At 43.7% G+C, this 11,170-nt stretch overlaps 1 protein-coding gene across 3 annotated transcripts in view; it reads left to right on the top strand.

Annotated features, from left to right (window-relative positions):
• Positions 1-2,998, top strand: part of LOC144220908 (ATP-binding cassette sub-family C member 12) — a 68,531-nt gene extending 65,533 nt beyond the window's left edge. For all 3 annotated transcript variants that reach the window (XM_077751269.1, XM_077751268.1, XM_077751270.1), the window contains 3 exons: positions 114-227; positions 1,811-1,975; positions 2,080-2,998. In XM_077751269.1, the coding sequence (XP_077607395.1) occupies positions 114-227; positions 1,811-1,975; positions 2,080-2,172 (372 nt within the window). In that variant the 3' untranslated portion in view covers positions 2,173-2,998. The remainder of the gene's footprint in view (positions 1-113; positions 228-1,810; positions 1,976-2,079) is intronic.
• Positions 2,999-11,170: the final 8,172 nt, after the last annotated feature.

Consider the following 11,170-nt stretch of genomic DNA (forward strand, 5'->3'; position numbering starts at 1 on the left):
CCTCAGTAAAATAAAGCCAGCTGATGAATGCATGAGTGGGGCAATCAATAGAGACGATGCAGGACAATTTTATAGATCATCAGCATAAATGTGGCATTTTCTGTGTTTTATAGATAATGAAACTCCCAGAAAAATTACAGGCAGAAGTCACAGAAAATGGAGAAAACTTCTCAGTAGGGGAACGTCAGCTGCTTTGTATGGCCCGAGCACTTCTCCGTAATTCAAAAGTAAGGAAACAGCATGGAAAAATGAATTGGTCAAATTTTGGATATTTCCCGCAGCGCCACTCAATCCAGGAGGTAGAGCTACGTGTTTGTCTTTTGGCAAAGAGAGAACAATTGAGCCATTTAAAAACCGATCAGTTTCTTTTAAGACAAAGTTGTAAGGGGTAAAAAATTGAAAAATAACAGCCATTTAGAGCAATAGCACCTGCCTCTGCTGGGCCTCCCCCTGGGAAGCCTTACTTAGGTATTCTCTCTTTCTCCTAAGTGCTCTGAGTATGAGAAATCTGCCTCTCGACTCTTTTTTGCCTTGTCCCTGAACAATTCTGAAGCCTGATAAACAATACCCAGAATGCCAAAGAAGGCCTTCAGAATGCTAAGATATGAGAATTGTAATGTTTATACTCATTTTTCTTAGTGACATAGTCATCCTTGGTTACTGATTTCAAGGAAGGGATTGCTATTGCTTTGGGAATCCCATTCTCTGAACCCTGATCAAAGTGTAACCCAGCCTGTGTGCTGTGTAGACGTGCTAATGGCCGGAGCTGGGAGCTGGCATCACCATGCATTCCAGGCTGACTGAGGCACTATACACTGCTAAGTGGTTTGTGGGTTATCTTTGCATTTCATGCTCAGAAGAAGGTATAAACCCCTTTTATAGAGGAGGACACAGAACCTTTGGTGACGGTGGGGAGGTCTCAAGTATTTTAGTCAAGGTGAAGCAGAGTTAGAGCTGAGCTCAAGCCCTCTGACTTCCAAACCAGCACTGTGGTAGGCAGAATAATGCTCTCCCCCTCCAAAGATGTCTGAGTCCTGATAGCCCGAACTAGTGAATATACCCCCATACCTGGGAAAAAAGGGGCTTTGGAGACGTGATTAAATCAAGGATTTTAAGCTGGGGAGACTATCCTGGATTACCTGAGTGGGCCTAGGGTAACCATGCAAGTCTGTATAAGAGGGAGGCAAGCGAGTCAGAAAGAGAAGCAATGTGACAGTGGGGGTAGTCATTAGAGAATACCAGGAAGAGGGCACGAGCCAAGGGACACAGGCAGCCCTGAGCATGTGCAACAGGCAAGGGAACAGTTTCTCCCTCGAGCTGGCAAAAGGGATATGACCCTGGAAATACCTTGACTTTAGGGCTTCTGGCTTCCAGAAAAGCAAGGCAATAAATTTGTGTTGTTTTAAGCCTCTGAGTTTGTGCTCATTTGTTATAGCAGTGATAGGAAACTAGTACAATTGCTGTTATTATAGCTCACACTGACTCCTGTTAGCATGGTAGAGAAAGCCTCCTACCACTTTGCAAGTCTAGAATAAAACACTTAAAAAAGATAAGTAAAGAACATACCACCTTATTCTTTTAGCCAGTCCCTCTGAAGGAGATGGAGGTGCTATGAACTGACTTTTATTTTGCTGCTGTTGTTCTAGTCTTTTGAGATGGGCTCTTAGCTCATGACTTTTCAGCTCTTCCTTCTCTTCCTCCTCCTCTTCCTTCTCCTCCTTTTTAAAAGATAAATAGAGCTGAGGCTGTGAGTTTCCCTCAGGTGCAGCTTTGGTTTAGTGTGACTTTTACCATGTGCCTTCCTCAACAGATCATTCTCCTTGATGAAGCCACCGCCTCCATGGACTCCAAGACTGACACCCTTGTTCAGAGCACCGTCAAAGATGCCTTCAAAGGCTGCACGGTACTGACCATTGCCCATCGCCTCAACACGGTTCTCAACTGCGACCTTGTCCTGGTCATGGAAAATGGGAAGGTGCGGGAAGTTATTGGCTTCACCTCCTCAGAGGCTTTAATGGTTTGGGCTCTAGGTGAGCAGATATTTTCTGCCAATTTCAGCTCTTTTTCTCTGACTTTCAGGTGGTCGAGTTTGACAAGCCAGAAGTCCTTGCCGAGAAGCCAGATTCTGCTTTTGCAATGTTACTAGCGGCAGAAAATAAAGTCCGGTTGTAAAGGTCCCTGGGGGGGCCACATTAGCTGATTTTAGAGGAGGAGGAGGAGGCTTCAGATGAGTCAGTGAGCCTGCAGGAGGAAGGCCTGCCATCTCTGCAGGCAGCCTCCGCCCATCGTCCTCCCCCCCGCCCCTCACAGGCTCAGCCGGGGCAGAGGGTGGTTTCCCGCCTTACCCAGCCCATGCTTCCCAGCCTCACTGGGTGGGTTTGGAGCTCGTTCTTGGTGGTGAACAGAGAAAGAAGAAGCTAATGGATTAAAAAACCTGCCCCCACCTCCTAAAACACCAAGGTCCCCATCAATGAAGTTGTCCCCATCAACACCACCTCAGTGCCTGAGAATGGCGACAGTGTTAACTTTTAGTTAAATCTGATCAAACTGTAGGGAAAATGCCTACAGATGAAATTTGTAAAAGACTTTCTGCCTTGTTATCAGAAAGGAAAAGAGCAGAGTTTTCTCCTCGTTGAACTCTTCTATTTTGAGTGTGTGACAAGCTGTAACTGCAAGATCAGTAGCATGCAAGATTGATTACAGTGTTTGGCAAAAAAAAAATTTCTTTTTAAATCATATTATATGTTCCATTTGATCTATTAGAATAACGAGGAAAACAAAAGGTTGGAGTTTCTCTATAAATGACATTTTTATAACTTCTGTATTGGTTATTAAAATGCAGTAGGAAATTAAACTGCCCTGAAATGTTGCCTTGCAATTATTATGCTGAAGATCTTCCATTTTTGTACTGTTTCCTCTCACAGACTCTCATTGCTTTCTCCATTGACTCAGTGATAAACCCTCACAGCATCTTCCAAATAAAAGGCTTGCTTACCAACCTCAAGGTTTGCTATGTCAGAGGCATGAAAGATATGTTCCCAGTAGCCCAGGAGAGTGAGTGCTGTTAATTCATGGTAAGAGCAAAAGAAAAAAAAAGAAAAAGAAATTCCAAAGGGCTCTTGTTTGCCAAAGGCACACCCACAGTCTGACTGTTTATCTTCCTTTGGGACTGAAGGCCCCAATGATGTTTTCGTGAAATTTTCTGGACTCACTTCCCAGCTCCCAGATTGAGCTCTAGATGTGGTATAGGGCAGTGGTGGCCAGCAAAGCTCCTATTTGACATCTCCCACTTGCCTCTCCTTCTTAGTCTTGATCACATACTTTTCCCCATTTTTCCAAACATGGAAGAAGGCAGTGCCTGATATATATGAATACTCAAGAATCAGTGGCATGAGTGCATTAAGTTAATCACTTAGCAACAAAAAAGAGGGACAGAGATTATATTTGAACACTAACCAGGCTGACCCTGGAGGCACTGCTCCTAACCCCCCTGAAAGAGGGGCCTATAGCAGAGGCAGTGATGATTGTCAGTATTACACACAGAGGAGAGTGACTTCTGGAAAATGACTGTTATTTGCATGTGTAATGACAAGGAACAGTCTTAGTGAGCCCACACCACCCACACCTCACCATCGCTGAACTGTCATCAGGGAAAGACTGTGTTGAATAGTAGTAACCAACATTTAGCCAGTAGTCTTCAAAACACAGGCTTAGTTACTGAATCCTTGCTGTGTCCCTGTGGGTCAGATACTAGTATTATATTACTGATGAGGAAACTGAGACTGTGAGAGAGTAGCATGACCAACTCAACCCAAGAAGGTTGCCTTTAAAATGTGGGTTCTTCAGTTCTACATAATACTGCTAGAGACCAGAGATCCACTAGGTGAGGAGCCCAGAATTTAGTGTTGTAAAACCTGGGTATTGGTCAGCATAGACTCAGTTACGCTGTGTAACACACAGCCCCTGATCTCAGTGGTTTACTTCCTATTCATGTGACGTCACAGGTTAGCTCTTTATTTGCTTTTTGTCTTCTTTACTCTGTGGCCCTGGCTGACAGAGCAGTCTCTGCCTAGCACATCACCAGTCTTGCAGTGGAGTGCAGATACATGACAATCATATGTAACATATGCCACTTCACCCATGGTCCATAAGCAAGTCACATGGCCACTCTTGAGTTCAGTAGTGAGGGGGTGTATATACTCTGCCTGCAGAAAAGGGCACCATGAAGATATGGTGGAACTTGTCCCTGCAGGAAGTTGTATCATCCATCTCTTGGGAGGGTTAGCAGATATTTTTAATAACACTACAACCTACTGCAGCCTGAGTTTGAGTCTTGGTTTTGCTGCTGAGCTGCTATGTGATCTGGGGAAAGTAGGTTGCCCTTTCTGAGCCTCCATTCTCTCATCAATTTGGTGTTTAGACTGAGTGCTAAGGTTCATTTCAGTCCTGAATTTAACTACAGGAGGGAAAAAAGGTGGATATAAAAACACTGCCTAAACAGTAGAATTTAGACTTTTAGGGGAATTATAGTGAACCCTAGCTGTAAATAAACATATTTTGTAAAGGTTATATTTGTAAGTTGAGCAAAGTTTAACCAAGTTCTGAGTCTTCCTTAGTGCCTCCTTTGATGCTCTTTGGACATAAGAACTTCTTTGAAATTTTATTCTCATTTTATTTTGGTGGTCCAGTTCTATCTGCCTGCCTATTGAGTGATCTATGAATTAGAACCTCTTGAATATTTTTCTTAGATGACAGCAGAAAGAAAAACTACTTACAAACATTATTATAAATTAATAACAAATTGCCTGTGACATGTTTCAGAGTCAGTTGTGTCCTGAAGCCAATTGTGAAATGGCTGATCTGGAACAGGGGTGGACAAACAATAGCCCATAGGCCAATCCAGCCTGCCACCTGTCTTTATAAATAAAGTTTTATTGGAATACAGCCATTCTCATTGGTTAATGTATTACCTATGGCTGCTTTCACATTCCAATGGTAAAGCTGAGTATTTGCAACTAAATGCATGTCTCCCAAGCCAAAAACATTTACTAACTTTACAGAAAAATTTTGATCACTCTTGTTGAGGCATTTGTACAGTGTTATACAATTCAGGTTAATGAGATGTGAAAGGGAAGTCAGCTGGAGGTTGTGAGGAGGGGCAGGTTCTGGAAAGCATTCTCTCCCACTGCCTGGTGTCCATGTGGTATCTGAAGCTGTGGCAGCTGTCTTATGGCCACAGAGGAGGTAGAGAGATGGACAGAATACAGACAGGTCCTTGCATACTACATTGATCTGCTGGTTTACCAACCCTAACCTCACTCTACCTCTCGTTATACCAGAGAATGCATTTTCCTTATTGTTCAAGCCAACTTGACTTGGCTTGCTGTTACTTGCAACCAAAAACATAAACAATGCAGAAGACAGTGATGTCTTCCTTCCTGGGATATTGCTGATTCTAACCAGAAAGAGAATCTGGGTCCCTGATTCTCACCTGTCTTCCCCTGCTTTAAGATGTAGCCCAAATGAGCATTAGGTCACGTCCATGCAAGGAAGAGTTTCCACTTCACATCTCCCCCTGAAGATTCTTGCCGTAAATGAATATTTCCCTCAACTTTCCTCCCTGCTGCTTAAGATCAGAAAGACTCTGAAAGAACTCACAGATTTTGTTCTTGCTATTTGAGTGAATGGATCTGAAAATGGCCCAGAATTGTTGGTAAAAATGTGAAATATTCTCTGCTAAGAATTGGAATCGCTTTGGCAAGAACAGCATGATTTAAAATGAATTGAAAAGCTCAGGAGGTCAGTTTAGGGTCAAATGGACGATCAAAGAAATCACTTTTCTTTTGGCCCTGTGTAGAAGGTCACCTCTGGGTGAGGCTAAATCGGACACTAAAGCCTTCAAATAAATGCTAATTTCCATAGAGAAGGTCTGCCTGGCTTTACAATGTGCATGTTCATGGCTCCTGCTGAAAACCTTTCCCTCTGGTGGGACCAGCATTAAAGGGCCAGGCTGAGTCTGTTTCTATGGTTTTTGCATGAAGCATGGTGGCAGACAGGCTGATTTTTACCCTCAGCTCCAGAAGCCCCTGAACTCTAGGACCCCTTCAACCAGCAAAAACTATATGCAAAAAAAACCCAATTTTGTTTTTACATTTCTTTAAGACATTTTTTAATGATGTTAAAATACATATAAAATTTAGCATTTTAACTAGTTTCAAGTGTAAGACTCAGTGGCATTAAGCACACTCACACTGTTGTGCAGCCTTCAGCACCAACCATCTCCAGGACTTTTTCATCTCCCCAAACTGAAACTCTGTCCATTGAACAATAACTTTGTATTCCATCCTCTCCAAGCCTCTGGCAACCACCATTTTACTTTCTGTCTCTGTGAATTTGACTACTCTAGGTGCGTTATATAAGTGGAATCCTATAGTATTTGTCTTTTTGCCACTGGATGATTTCTTTTAGCATAACGTCCTCAGAGACATATGTCAGATGTTCACTCCTTTTTAAGGCCATCCTAGGAAGTACAAAGTTGTACCTCTTTTATCTCTTTGTGGTTTTGATTGTCCCTAATGTTTAGTGACAAAGAACATCTTTTCATGTGCTCATTATCTATTATCATAGCATGTAAAACTCTTAACAGAAGACATAGTATTCTACCATCTTGCAAAGTTCCTTCTCTAAAACAGCACCTTGAATGGAAATTCTAACTGTGTCAGAATCTGGACAGGAACTTCTAGAATATAATTAAGCACCTGATATATGGCATATCATTACGTCTTTAGGATAATGCATGAGGTAGAAATGGTTCTTCCTGTTTGCTCAGGGAAATCATGCAACCTGCCCAAGCTTACCCAGATGGTAGGTAGAGGAAAGCCCAGAGTTTACTCTTCCAGTCCAATCCCTTCACAGATTAGGAAACTGAGGCCCACAAAGCCTAAAACTGGTCTAACGTTATCCAGAGAGTGATGGAGAAGGATTAGTGTACTGAATTCCAACTTAGTGCCGTGTCCATGGCACCACATTGATTGATGCACAGACTGTTCTCAAAAAGGCCAACAGTGGCCCAGTTCTGTGACCCGCATCATAAAAGAAATAGAAAATAACAGTTGTTTTCTCCAGGGAGCTTATAATACTACTGGGGAGATGACTTAAAAATGCCAAAGAGAGTACCATAAAATGTAGCAGGATGGAGTGTAAGGTTAGATGTGAGTCATTCATTCATCCTTTCATTCATTCACTCATTCACTTATCTGATTCTTCACTTTTTTGATCCATCCTTCCATCTAAAAAAGTGAAAGGTGAATGAAGGTTGGCAGAAATGAAGATGATTCTGGAAACCACCAATGGCCCTTGTAGGCCAAGTAGGGGCCGTGAAGGTGATGGAGACTGGGAACAGTGTTCCTAGTTGGGGAAGTCATCCAGATACCTAGAGATAAGGATAAGCCTGATTGAGGGAGACAGTAGGCAACTGTCTAAGTAGGGCTGACAACTGTTTGGAAAATTGTCAGGTACTTCACTGTCTGCATCTCCAAACACAGTTGGAGACCACCAATGGCTTGGATACAATTGGTGATGGGAGAACAGTTTGTTGTAGAAACAATTAGGGCAGCACTGGGAAGAGGCTGTTAGCAATCATGGGAGTCTGGCCAAGGAAAAGCAGGGCTTCCACAATCCCAGTGCAACAGAACCAATAAGCTATGGGGGACAGAAATGGATTTGTTCCAACACATCATTCCCTTCCTCAGGGCAGGATGGGCAACTCAAGAAGAAATTGCCAGTGGCACACAAGGGTCACATTTGCCAGTTGGTCACATGTACCCTGCCCCCATCAGCAGGATGCTTTCTTCCAGGCATGCAGTGAAAGTGACAGGAAAGCCAAGTTCCTTCTGCTGCGTCCATTTCAACTGTGTGCCTCTTTGCTTCTGCAATCAGTAAATCAGAGATCATCTGCATAGCAGGATCATTTAGGAAATGATGAGGCCACTCTGTGCAGAGAGAACATTTGGCTTGGCAAACAAAAGGATTCTTTGGGAAGTGGTCATAATGGTGCTACAAATTCCTCAGTTTTCTCTGACATGGGGATTTTAGAGCCAAGTGTCTTCATTCTAAGCAAAGGGAACATGTTAACATCCAAATTTACAAACTGAGGACAAGGACTCATGGTACAAAGAAATAAGGCTGGGCTTATTTCTAGGCAGGGTTCTAGGAAATGCTGTTAGTAGTCTGCCCAGGTCCCTCTTGTTGCTTGTTTGAGCATGCTTTTGGTCTACTCCTTTAACTCTTCTTCTCAGGACTGCCTTGGGCTGCTGGAGCCACTCATGAGCAAAACCAGAAAAGCCTAGAAGCAAACCCAGCATTTCAAGTCTTCAGAACCTTTGGAGACCACCACCCACTCTAGTCTTAGCCCTAGGACCTAGGCAGTTCAGATGAGGCTGACACCCCAAATTACCTGTAGAGTGAGGCTGGGCCCCAGGCCAGGGTTATACGAATCAGATCTCCATGGTGCTCTGAGAGGTTTGGAGTGGGCACATGACACAAGCTGGGCCAGTCAAGATCAAATCCTGGCACTAAGGGGAAAATGAGGAGTTCTCTTTCTTGGACAACAGACCTTTTTAGCTTCAAGCTTCATGCCATTTTGATATTGCAAGGTGAGTGCCTGCCTGAGAATGAAGCTAACACAGAAGAAAGAGTTGACACATGGAGAAGATGTTACCATGTGCCTTGAGCATTTCTTATCTCCTATGAGGTAACACAATCTCTCTTGGTGGACTTGTTGCTGAAGACCTGCTTGCGGTGCTGACCACAGAGCTTCCTAACCCTCAGAGTACCCAAATGCCCCCACTGTGTCAGAGCCATGCTGTGTTATGCCCTAAATGGGAAGAAGGCCCTCAACAGATGGCCCCACCCAACCTATGGGGCAAGGCTGGGAACTAGATGTTCTTCCAGACCCAGGCCTCACCTGCAAACACCACCTCCTGCAGATCAGTCCCTGAATCATGGCCTCAACCCAGGGAGGTCCTTCTGCTACACTGTCCTATAAGCATCCTGAAGCACATAAATAATAAGACACTTATTTAGCACCTGCCATATATGTGCCAGACACTGTTTCATTAGTTTTGCCTGATGACCTCATTTCTCATAAAAGCTCGATAAACACATGGGCTTGTTATCCACATTTTGCTGAGTCACAGGCTGGCTTAGTTACTTGCCCAAGAATCTTGCATTTTTAAAGTACCATTAAGTTTTTTAAATGATTTTACATCTTTAATCTATTTTTATTATCACAACAGTTTCTTGAATTAGAATTATTATCCCTCATTTAGAATTATTATTATTTTTTATTATTTTTTAAATTATTTTTTAAAAATGTTCTATTTCTGAGAGAGACAGACAGCGTGAGCAGGGGAGGGTCAGAGAGAGAGGGAGACACAGAATCCGAAACAGGCTCCAGGCTCTGAGCTAGGTGTCAGCACAGAGCCTGATGTGGGGCTCGAACCCATGAACCGTGAGATCATGACCTGAGCCAAAGTCAGATGCTTAACCGACTGAGCCACCCAGGCACTCCAATTTTATTATTATCTTGGATGTGGGGTTCAATCCCATGACCCTGGGCTCATGATCTGAGCCAAAATCAGGAGCCATACATTCAACTGACTGAGCCACCCAAGCACCCCTAGAATTTTTTTACAAAGCATAAAAACTTAAGATAAATTGCTGATAGTCAAACTATGAGTCTTAAGTCAGAGTTAATTCACAAAACTCCAAAAGCTCAGGGCTGGCAGAGACTACTAAAGACACCCAATTCTGACTGCTCATCTAATGGAGGGGAGACAGAGGCTCAATGGAGAGAGAAGTTTGCCTAAACCCAAGTTGGCATCTGGAATGTTAATCTCCCAGTTCTGGTATTATATTCTGCTCCTTGGAGAGTGTATGACTTTCTCTCTCTCTCTCTCTCTCTCTCTCTCTGTGTGTGTGTATGTGTGTGTCTTTGTCTCCACATCTCTCTGTCTGTCTGTCTGTGTGTGTCTCTTTCTCACACATACACACAAACAGTACAACAACTCACCCTCTCAGAAAATACTCCTTTCTACCCTCACCGTGCCCCATCCCCTACCCAAGATGTCCTCCCTCTAAATTCAGAAGGAGTAAAGTGACGGTGCTAGTCCTGGTCCCTCTGATAAGCCAGCCAGTATTTCAGCTCAAACCCAGATGGCTTTATTTTCCTCAGGAAGTGTCTTCAGTGTCCAAGGGACTTTCAAGTTTCCCTCATTTTTAGGGGAAAATAATGTGAGGGAGGAGGTAAGTACATGATGATGGGACAAGCATCGTTTAGGGATGGTCAGGGCCCCTGTGTGACATGGCTGCTAAGAGACTTGTCTTCTTCTTCCCTGATAGACTGAGTGTCTGGTCTTGGAGAGCCAAGCAGGAGGAGGGTGGGAGTGGAGCAGCCACAGTCATCAGGCCCTGTGTGCTATCACAGCACAGAGAAGGCATGAGGGAAACAGCCAAGGGGAGTCCATAGTCAGAAAGAAAAACCCACATGAATGAAAACTATCAACTGCACTTGAGAGATAATGAAGAAAGCAGATCAGCAGAGGCAAAGCAAACTCCCACTGCTAGTCTAGCCTCTTCCCTTTCCCTTCCAAAAAGCTAACATGTGCAGACTGATGAATATCTCCTAAGTCAATGTCGGCAGCACAAGTAGAATTAATGAGGGCAACCTCTGGAAAACAGTGTGGAGGTTCCTCAGGAAACTAACAATAGAACTCCCCTAGGACCCAGCAGTAGCACTGCTAGGAATTCACCCAAGGGATACAGAAATGCTGAGGCATAGGAGCACATGTACCCCAATGTTCATAGCAGCACTCTCCACAATAGCTAAAACATGGAAAGAGCCTAAGTGGCCATCAACGGATGAATGGATCAAGAAGATGTGGTTTATCTATACCATGGAATATTACATGGCAATGAGAAACCATGAAATCTGGCCATGTGTAGCAACATGGATGGACCTTGAGGGTGTTATGCTGAGCGAAATAAGTCAGGCAGAGAAGGACAAATATCATATGTTTGCACGTATAGGAGGATTAGTAGGAACTTGACTGAAGAACAAGGAGGAGAAGATGGGGGGAAATGGTGGGGGAAAGGGAGAGAGGCAAACCAT

Source organism: Crocuta crocuta, unplaced genomic scaffold (assembly GCF_008692635.1).
Source record: "Crocuta crocuta isolate KB4526 unplaced genomic scaffold, BGI_CrCroc_1.0 scaffold124, whole genome shotgun sequence".
Classification (NCBI taxonomy): Eukaryota; Metazoa; Chordata; class Mammalia; order Carnivora; family Hyaenidae; genus Crocuta; species Crocuta crocuta.